General features: G+C 35.2%; 1 protein-coding gene across 3 annotated transcripts; it reads left to right on the forward strand.

Annotated features, from left to right (window-relative positions):
• The first annotated feature begins 625 nt into the window (after positions 1-625).
• On the forward strand, positions 626-13,246 carry LOC105225756 (facilitated trehalose transporter Tret1). Of its 3 annotated transcripts, none has more exons than XM_011204366.4 (5): positions 626-1,235; positions 10,930-11,005; positions 11,422-11,583; positions 11,659-11,910; positions 11,992-13,246. In XM_011204366.4, the coding sequence occupies exons 2-5, from the start codon at positions 10,960-10,962 to the stop codon at positions 12,909-12,911; spliced, it is 1,380 nt and encodes a 459-aa protein (XP_011202668.1). In that variant the 5' UTR covers positions 626-1,235; positions 10,930-10,959; the 3' UTR covers positions 12,912-13,246. The 3 variants fall into 3 exon arrangements, with proteins under 3 accessions (XP_011202668.1, XP_011202667.1, XP_011202669.1); XM_011204365.3 differs by lacking the exon at positions 626-1,235 and adding an exon at positions 6,822-7,008 and having other exon boundaries at positions 10,810-11,005; XM_011204367.3 differs by lacking the exon at positions 626-1,235 and adding an exon at positions 6,822-7,008.
• The last annotated feature ends 4,506 nt before the right edge of the window (positions 13,247-17,752 follow it).

A 17,752-nucleotide genomic window follows, 5' to 3' on the forward strand; every position in this document is an offset into this window, starting at 1 on the left:
AATCACCTGTAAACAAATTGAAAAGTTTGTTGCTCGTAATTGCTTATGAGCACGCTGCACGAACTTTTTTTTGTTGCCTTGCTCAGATTTGTATGCTTGTATGTTTGTATGTAGGGTCTCAGGGGCAGTGTATACCTAAATTGAATTATATGTATGTATGACCCCATGTTTGTCGGTATATTTGCACGCTACACTACTCAGTCTACAGTTGAGCACCCAAATACAATAGTAGTTAAAGCTTTGAGCGCTTTTTTGGGAGTACGAAAAAGAAACAACAACAATAATAAGTAAAGTAAGTGAGTGTTAAAAACAGCAGCTTAAATAATTATTTTGCGTCAAATGACGGCTGGAATGAACCAACTCGAACGCGCACTTTATTACAAACTAACGCACACACACACCCACAGGGTAACTCGCACTACTCGAGCATACGATAGTATGAGCATAGTAAAGTCGGGTACAATGTAAGCGCGGAATACAACAAAAGCAAGCCCACAAAGCTTGCAGCGCCGCTCGAACACAACTCAACTCAACACCAAGCTTAACAGCCGCAGGCGCGGGCGCGATAGAAATTTAAGCAGCAGCCGGGCTTATATGTGCGAACGCCCCAACTTTCGTTTAGTTTAATCTTGAGCGCGACAATTCGAACACTTGCAGCAACACGAGCTTTCGTCAGTGAACGCTTTGTCGTTGCGGTACATAAGCACTACTTAGCGCTGTGATAAAGGAAGATAAAGGAAAAAAAATGCGTCAATGAAGACTTGAGAGTTGAATGTCATGAAGACTCTTGCTTTTCACCCACTTGTTTTTACTAGTGTGCGTGTTGAAGCGTTTATGTGTGCGTGCGGCGTCGCCGTGTAGAAATTTTCGAAAATAGTACAAATACTGATAAACGTGGCGTGGAGCGACTCAGATTGCGTCAAACGGTCGGAACGGCAGTGTATCTTTGCGTCAGTGTTTCAACAAATCAGTGAATCGTCAGATTTTTCGTTGTTTTCTTTCTATTCGCTTTGCTTTCAGTTGTTGTGGCCTTTTGTGAATTGTTAAACTATTGCGGCAAATAGAAAAATTGCAGATCCTCATTAGTTGGCCTAAGTGCAATTTAAATATTTATTTTGTTCAGTCGATTTTTTTTTGCTCCTCTTTTGTAACAAATTAATTTTATTGTGTTATTGTAAAGCCGTAGTGTTTTGGTTTTGTGTGGAAAATTGTTGTGCTAGGCGCGTACTTGAGTGGTGAGTATACATAGTAAAGTGAAGCAAAGTGGTGGGGCGGAGTGCAGCCGAGTGGAATGTATGAAAGCACAATGGGTAAGTAGCAATTTGGCAAGTCGAGAAAAACAGCAGTAAAAGCAATTGTTTTTATGCGTTTGTTTATATGTTTACATATGAACATATATACTTATACCTATAGTGAATGCATAGGGAGTACTTTATTTATTTGAAAATAATAACAGTACTTACTCTTACATATAGAAATTGCTAGAAATGCTAGAAGTAGATGACGATAAAAGTGAAATTTGTTGTGAATTACCGCAAAATATGCTGTGAATAATTATATTAAACCGATGATTAATTTTTTTCTTTTTTCATTATATAGTTTTATCTCTTATTACTATTTTTTTTGTCTCGAAAATTTTAAAAAGATTCGGAAAAATGGCTATAGTTTCAATGCATGTTTAATTTTATAAAATTAAAATAAGAGGTTACAGGGTTTCCTCGGGTAAAAAACAGGCTATTTTCAACAATTTTTTCTCATATAAAAAATGAAAGATTTTACTAGAATTTTTTATTGTTACAAACTGAAAATTTGAAATATTCGGAAAACAAAATTATTTCAAACTCGACCATTGTAACGCCATTTCCGGGGACCCCTCGGAAAAAAGATGCGCCGCGTTGGCAGAATAACTCCTTACAGGGTCATGTAAAATGAAAAAAATACTTATTTTAGTTAAAACATTAACTGAAAATTGTATTTTTGGTAGGAATTTTTACAAAAAAATTAAAATTTCGCTACATTTTCTTTTTTCAAATAATTGTAATCAAAAAAATGCTTCGTCCAAGTCTTTAAGAATTGTATTTCAAAGACCTGTGTAAAATTTCATGAAGATCGGTTGAGTAGTTCTCGGGAAACTTGCCAACCGATTTCGAAAACACAGTTTCGAGAAAAACGCGTTTAAAAACGACGCTTAGCCTAGCTAGCCTCGAGCGCACAAGTTCTCAAGGCTGTATCTTCGAAACTATTACTCGGATCAACGTGAAAATTGAGGACAATATTAGAGATATTGTATAATTGAATAAGATAATAAAAAATTTGTTCTTTTGAAAAATATGTAACACTTTAATATATGAGTATAAGTCAATTGTATTTTTTATTGCTAGATTTAAATATCAATATCATGTTACTAGTTAATTTCGACAACTGATTTGTTAGCCTCTGAGAGAATAATTTAACACACTTGTGTTCATACTGCTAGAAACAGCTTTAGTATCGATAGTTCGGGATATTTTGGACTAACTTAAGATTCTTGGCTAAAAATTGAGCTCTGCAAAGAAGTACTGACTAAGTACTACTACTTAGTTTAAGGTACAAGAGCTTATGGTTTTATAACTTTCGCTCTTTGTTTGTTTTCCAGGGCTCAACTCACTCTTCATGCTTCCCAAATAGGTGATATTCATAAGAAATTTGTTTATGTCTGCAATATTTATATTTATTTATGCGAAATACTTCAAAATTTTGTTTAAAAATTTCAGATGAAATCACTTGAATAAATTTATTTTGCAATATTGTCGAGCCATAGGTATACAAATATAGGCAGTATTACAAAAAGTTAAAAGTTGAAATAAATTCAGATGTGCAAATTTTGTTTTAATTCAAGCAAAATTCTGGATTTGAATATCATAAAATTTAAAAAACGTTATGCATTTTGAAAAAGTCCCAAACGCAATTAATTTGACAGTGGCTCTATAATTTACCTTGAACAAAAAACCAGCTTTCGTTCACTTTTTTGGAATAATTACTGTTAAATAACACAACGAATAATAATATAGTGCGTTGTGAAATTTATAACTCAATATATTTGTACGTGCATAAATTCATAAGAACTTGACGCTTGAAGCAGCAAATGTCTTTTGAAATATTTGAATACAAAATGTATGTATGTTTTTTCTTTCAGCAAATCTAGGCTTAAATAGAATTCTACATTTTAGGCATTGCAAGGGTCAAAGACACTTTTAAGGCTACGTATGACATTCTATATATTTCCGATTATCTTTTTCCACTTTTTCGAGGGGGTTTACCGCAACAAACTTAATGTTTGATTAGCTAATTACTAGTTTATTAAAAATATAGTTTATATATAATATAATAAAGGCATATAAAAGCACGACATGCATTAAACTAAACTGGTTTGAGTCTACAAATGTTGAATGACACCAACAGATATGCCATATCTATAGATATTGCTCTTTAGTCGCTCAAACACATAGACATTATCAATATTTTATATTTTTCGTATCCGGGAAACCGTGATCAAGATCGGGATGCTCATTTTACTCACATGAATATATCTACAAGTACTTATTATAGATTAAATTCGTATAAAAGGAGCATAATTCAAGTACATTTCAAATAATAAAGTATAATTTCCTGTTCGCTGAAGAATTCAAAACAAGCACTTACTTGTGCGTTTCTCGTGCTTTATTGAAAAACAGAAATGCTTCAAACATTCAAAGATAAGAAATCGTACCACCGATAAAGCAGCAACTTTGTGTTTTACCTTTGAGTCACATATTATTTCAACCCGAGAGCCTACAAGTTTTTTAAGGTAGCCCAAGGATAGTACGACCTTTGATTTGTATAACTATTTTTACAAACTCTGTCGCGTAAAAGTAATCTTGACACCTGCTTGCTAATAGATTTACGTTTTCAAAGGCTTTTCATGACAATCCATCAATCGTTAAGAGATGGCCAGAGACCCAAGAACCTCTTTCTCCCCCTCCTTAATATGGTTTAACCGATAAATTACTATTAACATATACATTTTTATTCACACTAATATCCATGAAGGGAATAAACAAGTTTTTATTCGACTCTTATCACTGAGTCAGTTGCATTGAATTGCATGAATAACGCACTTAATTGCCTCTCACCTGCTGGCGACTATTGCGCAAGCACTTGAGTGGGCGCCACGACACTTAAATATTACCTCAACGGAAATATACTGAAATATGCGGCAATGATGAGTTCATGTCGCACGAAAGAATTTCCTGCGAGAACATACATAAGTTAAATGTAACGCAACATAAACACTTCGCCTTCCCATCATTGGGAAAATATATTTATATTTGCTTGCCAAAAACAATAATAAATAAATATGTGTTCAATATAAAAAGCCCAAAATGTGTAAAAATATTTCTCTCGGCATTATGCAGTCGCGGGAAGGGCGGCAATAAGTGAAACACGTGATTGACATTGCATTGTTTCTACAAAGCAAACGTGCTCCATCACGGTAAGCGCGAACATTTTTGCACGCATACACATGTACATACATATGTACTATAAACGTAGCTGCAACCAATTACACATTCCGGCATATTACAATAAAAATAATATTTTGTAATTGCTGCATCCATCACTCAAGTAATGCTGTCCGTTTCATGTGTTTATTGTAATTGTTGTTGTTGCCATAATAGTATTGGTGCCGGTGCAGGTGAGTGCTTTGCAAATAGTATTGGCGCTACTTCAGCTATTCAATTAGCGAATTGTTTACAATCCCACCCTCGGCAAATGACGCCAAATCTGATGTTCAATGAAATGAAAGGCAAAATGAAATTATCGGGGCAAAAATATTGGATTTGTTTTTTGGAAAAAATTGCTGAATAATGGGCCGAAAAAACATTTCATTTCTTATCACCAGCTGCTGCATATCAGGACAGCATACTTGAGTTATAATGAGCAGCGCATACGCTGATTAAGAGTGGATAACCACTGGTACCCATGTCAAATTCTGGAGGACGGACTCCAACGAATAGTGTCACTCATAGGTACAAACTCAAAAAAAAAAAAAAAAACAAATATAAAATCAGTTTTCATAGTGATGGAGCGAAATTTAAATCATTTGGTATTCAAACTATTGATATGAAAACTACGGGTGAACATAAATATTACAACTACATACATATGTATGTACATATGTGCATATGTGGTAGCAAGTGGACCGATGTGGCTTGATAATTCCGCAAAATTAAGGTTGAGGGTATCGGTAAACAAGTCGTTGAGAACTAACTATTTATCTCTTCTTCTTCTCTCCTACGAAAATAACAAATAAACAAATTACAAAGAAGCTATTATGGATCCGGTCGCAATCGTTTTGACTTTAATCCATTGCAAAAACGAAAATATAAATCATTTAATTTTCTCTTCCAAAGCAACAATGCTTCGCAAGACTTGGAATTTTTTCACCCCTTTTAACTCAGAAATACAAATTATTACCAACCGAGCTTAAGTAAGTTTTATAAAGGCGCCACAGGATGGTACGAACCTTGGCTTCTTGAAGTCGCTGATAGTTTTGTTCATCAAGCAACGTAAATATGTGATATTACTAACTGAAACTCTTTGTTGCTTTAAATAGTTTTTTTTAACTTACCGCTAATAGATTAGTGCTTTCAAAGACTTTACTTGAAAATTCAACAGTCACTTTTATGAGACTAGGAAAACGTCTCGATACTTAAACTATGTATATGAGGTTCTACAGATTCTTCTCTAGAGTTTCACGAGTTGCAGAAAACTTAAGAGCTTCTTTGTCAACGTTTATAACAAAACTTAGATAATACCCAAGTTAGTTATATTTGTATATACATACATATATCATACATATATAAATGGTATTAATAAATATTTCAACCATTATTTTTTGTTACCGACTACGATTTGGGTTTCGAGCCGTCATAATCTTTTTCATAGCCTACCATTTCAAATAACTCAAGTATAAATGACAAAGATACGACTGAGTTACTGGTGTCCTTACTTTAATCACCGTTGCAAAATTTTCTATTGCCTAACTGTATGTTCGAGTTTCGGGCTTTTATTTATATGAATACCTATACTTCACACTAAACGTAGCGGAATTCACACTGAGTACAGGCTGTGGGATTGTTGATTCATCAAATCAGCTCATACGTCAACCTATCCTCCAATGGAAATTTTGGCAACAACCACTTTTGCTTCGACCGAATATCATAACCGGTTTACTCGCACAAAAGAAGTTCTCCATTTCGCATTTGGTCGCACTGAAAAAAGACGTCAGTAACTGCCGAAAGCTTGAAACGTTTGCAACTTCAAGTCTGAACATTTCACCCAACATACGTGATTGTATTATGAGTGCTCTCACCTACTGCGCATAATCAGGCGCATAATTATTATCAGAAGAACAAGTTCACCATACATACCTATGTCCGTACAAACATACATGCGTTCACTTATCACACGCTTATCGTTGCTTCGGTCCAATTGAACTTGACGAATTTGCCAAGCGATCGCTGATTGGATGCCATTTATGTGTGTCCGTTGGTATGTATACAACGACAGCGCAGTCAACGTCGCAGTCGCAGCTAGTGCGCTCACTGATAAGCACTAACAATTAGTACTTATGACAATAGGTGGCCCATAGTGTGGCGGCAAGATCGTGCAATACGATCGTTAATGATCGCGTCGTTTTAATCTGCATCGACGCAATGTAAAGAGTCTTCATACAATATATGACACAATTTATTGATAGCGGGATGTGTCGAAAAAGCTTTAAATTGCGTCCGAATTAGAGCGAATCAATCATTACGTTCCGAATAGCGGCCACACAAAGGTGGTCCTGTGAGTGTAAAAGTACAAAGTAAAGTAAAGTAAAAGTGTACGACGAATATTATCAACTTCAAGGACCTTAACAGACGAATTATCGTAGACATTTTGACAATTCAAAACAGGATATCAGTGCACATCACGGATATAAATAAAGTGAGAATTATATTTTTTTAACTTTTAATTATCTGCATACACACTTCCATTGAAATAGCTTGTGCAATGCTTGATTATCGTTTTAAATTTATCCAAACATTTTTTTTAATTCAAATTGCGACAAATATCGTGGGTGTTTTTTTTTTTTTTTGTTGACTGCGAATTTAGTGGCAAATGCCAGCGTGCTTTAATTGCTGATTATCTTCAAGCATCTGCTTGCTTTCATCTCAATTTCGTGTGAAATATCCAAGTCTAAGCGCTGGAATTAATTGCTTGATTTAAATGCTTAAATACTCGTTGCACACGCGTCCAAGCTAGGCTGCTACTGCTTGCATATGTAGATATATTTAGCGATATGTGGTGTAACGGTATGCATATACCGCATTCTGCTTGCATAGCGTGCGAAATTAAACGCCCACAAGCAATTGTTTTGCTCGTCGCCAATCTAACAGTTTAAAATAGCGGTAATGAGGTGTTCAAAACCGGAAGCTGAAAAAAATTTAAGTCCAGAAAGTAAATCAAAAGTTAAATTAATTTAGAAAAATGTCTAATAAATAAATAAAATAGTCCAAGTAAAATCGTGCTATTTGGAGACAATATACAGCAAGCAATTGCAGCTTTTGCTGTGGTTTTCTTAACTAAAAATGTTTTATTTTAAAACTTTATTAATAAACAAGTGAAATGTTTGGAAGTCTGTTTCATATTTTGAAAAAAAATTTAATTATTATACCTAAAATTAAAAGTGAATATTAACTTATGTATATTAAAAGTAAAAATTTAAATATATTTGAATTAGTTTTTTGAATCAAGATTTTCAATTAAAACTAACTGCTTTATAAATTTCTAAACATAATTCTAAATAAAATTTATATTGAAATCTCCTTCCATCTCTGTTAATTATATCAGTTGTTTGTTCGATTCGCTACACTAGAAATAAACTAGTTAATTTTTTAAATCTTTCCATGGAAAATTTCCGAAATTGATTACGTTTTAAGTGTGTACATTTTAAGTAGCAGCGATTTCAAAACCATCAAATTTAGGCCAACTGCCATAGGAATTCGGTTTATAAAAATGCAAAAGTCACCAATGCGTAAATATGTATGCACATATGTATTTCAAACATCATGACGCGCTATTATCTTAAATAAATCAGTGTTTGGCTATTAACTATTAGCTTATTTAGTTTCTCGTCAAAAAGCGTACAGCCAATCATTTTATTACCTCTCTGACTCATTACTAATGCCACGAGCGTACAAGCAGCCTCACACACAAGCCAGACTCTAACACACACATATGTAGGAATTCAAAGCAAATTTGGTGATTTTGCGCATGCTTGACCCTGCGCTAGGCGTTAAAAAATTTCCATTCAGTGCTTCCCCGGTTTGCGTTTTTGGCAACTTTTTGTGTATGTATGTATTCAAGTATTTTGTGGCTCTTAACTGGCATGCTCGCAAGCTAGTAAAAAACATAAATAAAAACAATGGAAAAACATTTCAATTTTCGGTCAATTGAACACGTCAATCATTAACTGAGTCAGCAGCGTTAATAACAACAACCATAATGGGTTACTGCAGGTAGTCCGGAAACAAGTAGCGATTACGCAGTAGTCACTGCCGGCATAACACAACAAACAAATTTATCGATAGACTTGTAGATATCTGCGTGTTGACAACTGAGTTTGTTTGTAAGTGATTTGTGTTACACACAAACACACGTACCTGTGTTTACACGGATATGTTTGCACTTGAAAATTATCGCCTTGGATTTTTTCCATATCGATATGTTGTGCCAATGTGATTGTCCAGTTCGATTAACCGCGTTTGTACACTTATTCACTAATATATATGTTTATGGTTGGCAGACACAAAACGTGTTCGAGAATTAACACAGCAATAAAAGAGTTATTGACACTGTGAGAATAAGGCTACGCGTAACTTGGACGACAGATTCAGCTAATACGACTTAAAGCATTTGTACACAACACTTAACTTTAAGTATAGATAAATACCAAGCACTTAATGCCGCGACATTACTCTGCCACTTATGTGCTTACCTAATGCCGCAAATTATATTGTCTTTAAGATATTTTCCAAAAATAGTCACTAGCTACTCCAGAATAGCAAATTCTAAGCATTGTGCTATTTGTTTTGTCTGCTCGCAAGGCATAAAATAGATGTGCAAAGCTTGTATTTAATTCGCGATAATAATTGAGCCAGCCATTATTCAGCAGACAGCAGCTTAATGAGATTATGTGTGCGTCTTATCGTCTTATCTGGTTTATGTGTGAGTGTCAAGTGTCACGCAGGCAGCACACCAACTGTTTAACAAACTACCGGTTTTTCAGCAGCTCCAACAATTGTGCAAACATATGCACATAATTTTGGCGGCAAGCACAGATAGCCTATCAGTCTGCCATCGTTTCGACTGTGACGTTTCACACACTGAATTTTAATTTTATTGTATTTTTTAGAAGTGGCTTTTTCTTATTTCTTAATCAAGTAAACCTACCTTAGTTGTTTTCGCTTATCACGAATGCTAATGCTAGACCTTAATCAATTGAGCATATGGTCATTGTCGTCATTGACGGCGCCGCTGGACCTTATCAATGGAATGAGTAGTGCGGAAATCTTTAAGCTGATTCACAGAAAATCAGTATACAAAAATCTTACAAAATTCCATGGAAAGTTTATAACACAATTAACTGGCATTAGATCTAATCAACAATAAAAGGCGAAACTAAATTTTGCTTCTGTTTTTTGGTGTGAAGTAGCCAAACGTGCTCCAACCTTTTGGCGTCTGCCTGAAACTGGAAATTCAGAAATGCTTTATTTTTTATTGTTGAGTGCTGGACACTTCTTATCTATGTTTACAAATTAGTGCTTACCTTTGGCTGCTAGTAAACAGCATAGTAAATATCGCTGCGAAAAACAAATTTTGTAAACAATATTAAGGCGACTTCAAGGTGATTAATTATAGTATGTAAAATACGCAAACACTCATTTAAGGCATTTTTTTGTATAGCGTTCCTCCTTAATCGAATTTTAGTTAAGTGAATTGAAGCAATTTAGCCCTTAATGTGCTCAATATCAACTCCTTAATCGCTAATTGAAGCAATTGAAGCAATTTAGCCCCTAATTGTACTCAATTAATCTTTTAAGTCAATTAACTTAATTAAAATGATGATCAAGAAATCCTCGTGCTCTACGAAACTTTATAGATAAGAAGACTCAATTCAATTAGAGTTGACAATGAACTCTACTCAATTCAACTCAAGTCAATTAGAGTCCACAAAACTATCATAAGATTTTGAGATAGAAGTTGCAAATAGAAATTTTCCATTAATCTCTAGGGATAAAAGCAAAAAACTTAAATAAACTAATAAATCTGAAATCAGTAGGATAAACTGAGTGCTAGATTTCTAGCCTGTTACGTCATTTACTCACCTTGATGAAGGAAGAAGGAGAGCATTATCATAATCAATTGTAGCTATTAATTCAATTAGTTTAATTAATTTTAAATTGTGTTTTTTTTTTTTAATTACATCACAATTAACATTATTATTTTAACAACATAAAAACATGTTGCTCAGTCGATTTTATTGAATTAAAATTGCAACAAAAACTGTGATGACTTCACAGCCCTAGCGCTAATTACATAGATCACATTACGTTATTAGCAAGCCATTAACACTTAGCTATACCTGGATATACGTATGTATAAGTATGTATGTTTGTCTGTAGCGTATGATCATTTAATTCATATAAGCAATTCATCATCAAATGTGTCTTTCACTCATTTCAGCTATTAGTGCTTTGCTAGTAAACGCCGTTGTGCCTTCATACATTACACTCTGCTCTGCTACTAATGAGTTCACAAGAACAACACACACAAGTCAAGTACAGTGAAGTGAGTCCTTTTCAGATAAGCGACGGATTTACACGTAATACCAGAATGGAGCCAGTGAAGACTATACGTATATTCATCGCCGCTATTGCTGGTGAGTAAAACTCGAAATTAATAAAAAAAAAGTTCCGTAAAAAGGATTCCAACTAAATATGTGCAGGGTGGCAAAAAAAAAAGATTATTAAACGATCTGTATTTACATTACAAAGAACTTGAGTTCTCTTGTTGTCCGATCGAAATTTTTTCCTAAAGATTTGCTTCAATTATGTTGTTATGGCAAAGTATAATATTTGTCGGGCTTATTAAACAACTCATTGAAAACAACAAAAGGCTACTCAAAATTATCCGCCAATTTGTCCTAGTGATAACTCTCGCTGCCGGTACCGATAAGCCCACTTAAGTGCATCGATAGCCATTCTTGACGTCATTTTATTGAGTTATCTACATACTTATCGCCCTCTGTTGTGAATAACTTATGCAACTAAAGTGCAATTATTTCAAATTTTACAGCAAATATCTCAGCCTTTGCGGTGGGCACTTGTCTCGGTTGGACGTCACCAATGTCCCCGAAACTGAAGGCGCAAGATCCAACTGACTCACCACTCGATCGTCCCATCACCACAGAAGAGGACGCATGGATTTCATCGCTCGTGGCATTGGGTGCTTTAATAGGTATGTGTAGTATATACTTGCGAATTAATGTAGGGCTTAGCAACAACTTTTACTTATTTGCTTTCATTATTTTAGCGCCCTTCGTTGCTGGTCCACTCGCCGACAGAATTGGTCGCAAATGGGTATTGCTTTCAAGTTCGGTATTCTTTGTGTTCGCCTACATTCTTATGATGGTCGCCAGTGAGGTTTGGATTTTATATCTTGGACGTCTCATACAGGGTTTCGGCGTGGGCTTTGTCATGACAGTGCAGCCAATGTACGTTGGTGAGATTGCAACTGATGCCGTACGTGGTGCTACTGGCTCTCTGATGCAGTTGTTCATTGTCTGTAAGTATCATTTAACGTTAAACTTTCTTTGCTTTTTCCACTGCCAGATGGAGTATATACTCATATTCTTTTTCCTTACAGCTGGCATTTTGTATGTTTACGCTATCGGTCCATATGTCTCGTACGTAGCACTGCAGTGGTGCTGTTTAGCTGTGCCGATTGTCTTCGATGTTATCTTCTTCTTCATGCCGGAGAGTCCTTACTATTACGCTGGTAAAGGTCAAAAAACAGATGCCCTGAACTCACTCCAATTCTTGCGTGGTCAAAGCATGGATGTTGTACAAGATGAGATGACCGTGATTCAGGGTGAAGTCGAGGAGGCTATGGCTAATAGGGGTACCGTTGTCGATCTTATTAGGAATACGGGCAATCGTAAGGCGCTCATTATCTCTGCCGGTTTGATTGTTTTCCAACAACTCTCCGGTATCAATGTCGTGCTCTTCAATAGCCAGTCGATCTTCGTCAGCGCCGACACCGGTTTGGATCCTGCCGTAGCCGCCATCATTATCGGTGCAGTTCAAGTTGGCTCTTCTGGTATGACACCCATCATTGCTGATCGTTTGGGCCGCAAAGTGATTTTATTGATTTCTGCATTTGGCATGGCCATCGGTTTGGCCGCATTGGGCGCTTTCTTCTATGTACAGCAAGTAGTGGGTGATGCCAGCAATATCACTTGGTTACCAGTACCAGCTTTAGTTGTCTTCAACATTGTCTACTGCATTGGTTTCGGTCCACTGCCATGGGCTGTCTTGGGCGAAATGTTCCCAGCCAATGTTAAGTCAGTGGCGTCTTCGATAGTCGCCTCCACTTGCTGGATCCTTGGTTTTATAGTAACACGTTGGTATCCCGCACTGGACGCATTGGGCTCATACTATGCTTTCTGGTTGTTTGGCATCTTCTGTGTTGTAGCATTCTTCTTCACACTTTTCGTTTTATTCGAAACCAAGGGACTGAGTCTGCAACAAATTCAGGACAAATTGAACGGAAAAAGATCCAACTAATGTGGGAAATAAGGGATGTATGGTGGCGGAGCCATTCACATCCGCATTGTGTGAGATATTTTATGTGTGAATCTATATGGGCATAATTCTATATGCTCTTTGTTCCTTATTATAATGGTGATAGCCTCACGTGAGGCGCCGATCAGTGCGGTGTTATGGGTTACTGTATGAAATCGCTTCAAAAAGTATTTTTGTCGCACACCTACTATATGTAATGTTAAAAGTATTTATAGTCTGTAAGCACTACTAGATGAATTTATTAAATAATTTTAAATATATATACATATTTATGAAATAATGCAATAAAATCGATATTATGTAAAATTCAAAAAAAATCTCTCTCCCTCTCGTGACTTCCATCCAAGTAAGAGTTGGAATAGGAGATGATTTCCTTCAGATATCGTGAAAATTTGTGGGACAAATATTTTTTAGCGGTAGGTATAAGAAAAGCTCACTTTCACTCTTAAAGTAAGATCATTTTGCATTGAAGATCCCCTCCTTCCATATAGCAATCATGGTTACAGCTCCTTTTAGATAAGCAGATATTAAATTAGCTCAAAAAATGGGCTGGCTTAGTCCTATCCAATAAAAACTTACTATGTTTCAAAAGAGAAAATCGAAACTAACTACGGCCACTATATATTTAAACTTTCTGTGAATAATAGTTCAAACATCAACAAATATGGTACATATATTGTAATAATTCTATGCAAAAGTCATGTGGCAAATGATATCTAAAAATGGTAGAAATTGGTTCAAACTAAACTGCTATAGAAAATATATATGTATGTTTGAAGTGAGATAGGTAATGCGATTTGATAATGTTTGATATTGGTTCCAATATGAGAATATGTTTTAAAAATGATTTCGGACAGATTACCGCCGCGGCAGGTTCATATGAATTCCAGCCTAGAGGCCCAATTTTCGACGACGATACAAGGCGTCATTCGTCTCAGACTTGTCGAACCAAACTGAGTATAAATCAAGTAACAGTTGTCAAAAAGACCAACTCCGAAAAAAGTTGAAATCGCAGAAGATCAATGAAATCACAAATATCACATGAGATTTGGGATTTGGAGATAGGAGCAAGTTGAGAAAAAATTCCTCAGTGCCCACCCACCGTGTTTCAAATTGTTCACGTATTTTATGGACCCCTCCTTACTATCAGACTAAAAAAGAGTGCGCAGTACCACACAGATAACCCATTTCGGATACTGTAAAACTTAATGCTCCCGATGTATTTTTTTATCGAGTGTAATATTTGCATATATCAGTCTTATACAAGGCTTCTTGAAGATATCTACATACTTGACGTTAATCAAACGCCTAAAGCATAGCACCTCCGATAGATCGGTGACAATTTCAATCCGAGTGCTTCTGTGCAAACTATCCTCTTAAGCAAATTCCCCTGAACGATGCTGAACTAACAGAAGTAGATGATGAGGTGAATTGATGATGTGGATCAGGACCTTGATGCGCTGAAATTGGAGTTTTTCAGTCGATCGAAGAGACAATACAGAATTCGCTGAAGGAGCTGAAGGCGATCCCAAAAAGTGCTTATGAAAAGTGTTTCGAGAATTATAAAAACCGATGGCATAAGTGTATTACATCTGGTTGCGATTACATTGAAAGCGACAAAATAAATATTGATGAATAATTAAATATTTTCCGTTTTATTTACAATTCCCGGGAACTTTTTTGTCACAATTTAGTGTAGTGCTGATTGAAAGTTATCAATGCTAGTGAGCTCCTCATTATTTTTGTCGTAAATCTAAGTTATTTTAATTGATTTTTTTTTAGTTGACTAGTTAGTTATAACGTACTTAGTTAATAGCGCAATTTGGTTAACAAAAGAACATTGCGTACGTGCTTAAAGATATGAAGTCTTTGCCGGACAAAATTGACATGTAGTGAGTAAACCAGTATTTCAGCATTGAATACGCTAGGACTGATTTGTCATAACACTTATCATGATTTGCGCTACGTCCTATCTAAACCAAAACACAAAAAAATGTGATATCAGAGATTTGAGACCAATAACATGAGAACTATTGTAGGAAATCTCAGGAAATTGTGGCAGTGTCTAGTTAATATTAGTATTACGATAGAAGGATAGATATTTTGTATCAGCCCATGCTATATATTTTTAAGTCCCACCAATCATCAATAACCGAAGAAATGCAAAGCTCCTAAAGAAGCGAAGAGTATTCCAGTATTTCTTATTATACGAATTTATTGGCCGCTTTTGTCGTTGATATCAGCTTAAATCATTATATACATCTTGAATTTGTAACGGGATTTTTTCAATAAGAACGCTACAAAAATTTTTTTAAATAACGGCGTCAAATCGTATGACTGCGGCGACCAATTGACTAGGACTGAGATAACACGTTCACCAAACTTGGTTTTCAATAAATCAATTGCGACATTCGGTGTATGGCTTCTGGCGCCGTACTGTTGGAACCATATACTTTCCAAATTCATACCATCCAATTTGGGTCAAAAATATTCAGTTACCATTGCGCGGTAGCGATTCTCCTTCACAGTAACGTGCTGGTCTTTATCATCATGGGAGAAGTACCTGCAAGCCTGCAGAACCTTTTTCTCGAAAACTGGTAACCCGACTCATCAGATGTTGTCATCGTCCATACATCTGCAGCATATAGCTGGACGGGAATAATTAGTGATTTGTACAGTTTAGCCTTTGTTCGTCGAGAGAGGACTTTACTTCTCAATTGCATCCTCAGTAGCACCTGTCGGCAAGAGTTCTTCTGCGTTGGATTTCGAGGCTAACTTTGTTGTTAATGCTGGTTCCAAGATAAACGAAATTATCTACTACTTCGAATTAAAAAATTGTATTTATTTCATTTGTCTGTAACATAAAAAAATCGCATTCTAATACTTTCGACGATCTGATCGGGCCGTTTATGCACAACACAAAATACTGTTCCCCATTATGAGGGAAAAAATGAATCAATTCACGATGCTAGGAAAATATATTAACTTTTTGCCTTGATAGTGCATTGTCTTCAATAGATGAAAGATACGATCAGTTGAAACAGATTATTAAATCTTTGGGATTTTTCATCAATATTGATCAGCTGCATACCTTTACATGCACAGCCAATTTTGAACATTGTAAAAAATTATAAATGGGGTTAACTCGCGTTAGATTGACGGATATACAGTGAATCAACGAAGTTTACCTAGTTCTCTTAATATATGATTCGCTTTTTAAATGAATATACCTTTCTACACTTATTTCCTTATCAAAATATTTTTTACACAAATAAAGAAAACACGATTACAAAAGCTTAAAATGCGCTTAATTCATATCCAAACAGTTTACATACAGGATTATTTATATAAATCAATAGCAATCAGTAATTATTTTAGATATACTATATTTATCTTTTTTTGGGTTTCCTTTTGCGGTAATAATTACTCCTGGACCCAGACTCGTCACTAAATTTTTAATATAATTTTCGGATATTTTGACCCACTCAGTCGATAAGCCAATTTGAGGGTTTTTTTTTTTTTTGTGAAGTTCGATGTTTTCGAATACTGTTTTCTAATGAGAACCAGTTAATGTTTGGTGATTGAGGTGGAGTATGGACTTGTTGGCCATTGTGTAACGACCGTTCGCGTACAAGATACGACGTGTTTTGGGTCTATATCCTATTAGAAATAGAAATTGGTGCTATTAAGACCCAATTTAAGCACACTTGGACGTATTTTTTTTATATCTTCAACAATAAGGTTTTATAAACTTTTTAACCAAAGTGTCCAACTCTCGATGCAGCCATTCATCACCAAACTTTAACCGCGATTTACTGTTGCTATTTTTTTATTTTTGTGAAGCTCTTAATTAATCTTTCTCCAAATTTTTGGACAACAAAATAATAATAATCCATACTAATATTATAATTGTGAATGATTGTCAATCATCATGAATCTTTATGTTTTGTACTGTTGGAACATTTTTATTTTATTATTATTAAAAGCAAAATTAGAGGTTTCACATATACATTATAACATAAAGTTATAAGTTATAACGATCCGAAAATATAGCTTTCAGAGATGTATTTGCGTAAACTTATTTTAGTATGCAATCCAACAACAGATTTTTTAAACTAGTATACAAATTTATGAATTTATGATTTCACGATGCTTTATGACCCGTTGTGAGTACCCTAAATATATTTATTACGAATTCTAAAAAATAATTGTTTTGGCAGATAATATTTGTTTTTAAAATATATTTGACATTTTTAAAATTGAACCAAGAGCGTAAAGCAGAAAAAATAGGGATTTTCGGGTTAACACCACAAACAAGTTCCGTCGCATACTGCATTGATTCTTTGTTAGTTTTTCGCCAAATTTTCAACCAATATCGTTACGCAACCGCCGTATTCGCCTGATTTAGCTCCGTGTAACTTTTGGCTATTCAAACCGTGTAGAGTCAATGGAAGATATGAAACTTGAATCGCTAAGCACATTGAAGCCTATTCCGGAAATGGACTTTAGCAGCTGTTTCGAGGATTGAACCAAAAATACTTGGCGGGGACGACATAGATTTTGAAGAATTAATAATAAACCTTAGGAGTACGGTGTTTTTTAATAACCTGAATAACCAAAAAAAAATTATAAATTTTGTTGTTAAAGGAAAATAGGTTTAGAAGAGGCGAAGAATTGGCCCATGGCGGTAAATTATTTTGGGGCAGCCTTGAGTATAAAAAGGATAAATTGCTGAAGCTGACGAGTTTTGTGGAAGTAGTTGAAAGTATCAACACCTTTTGGCATGGAAACAGAAACAATAGTGATACAAATCAGGTTGCAGA

Source organism: Bactrocera dorsalis, chromosome 2 (genome assembly GCF_023373825.1).
Source record: "Bactrocera dorsalis isolate Fly_Bdor chromosome 2, ASM2337382v1, whole genome shotgun sequence".
In the NCBI taxonomy this organism is placed as follows: Eukaryota; Metazoa; Arthropoda; class Insecta; order Diptera; family Tephritidae; genus Bactrocera; species Bactrocera dorsalis.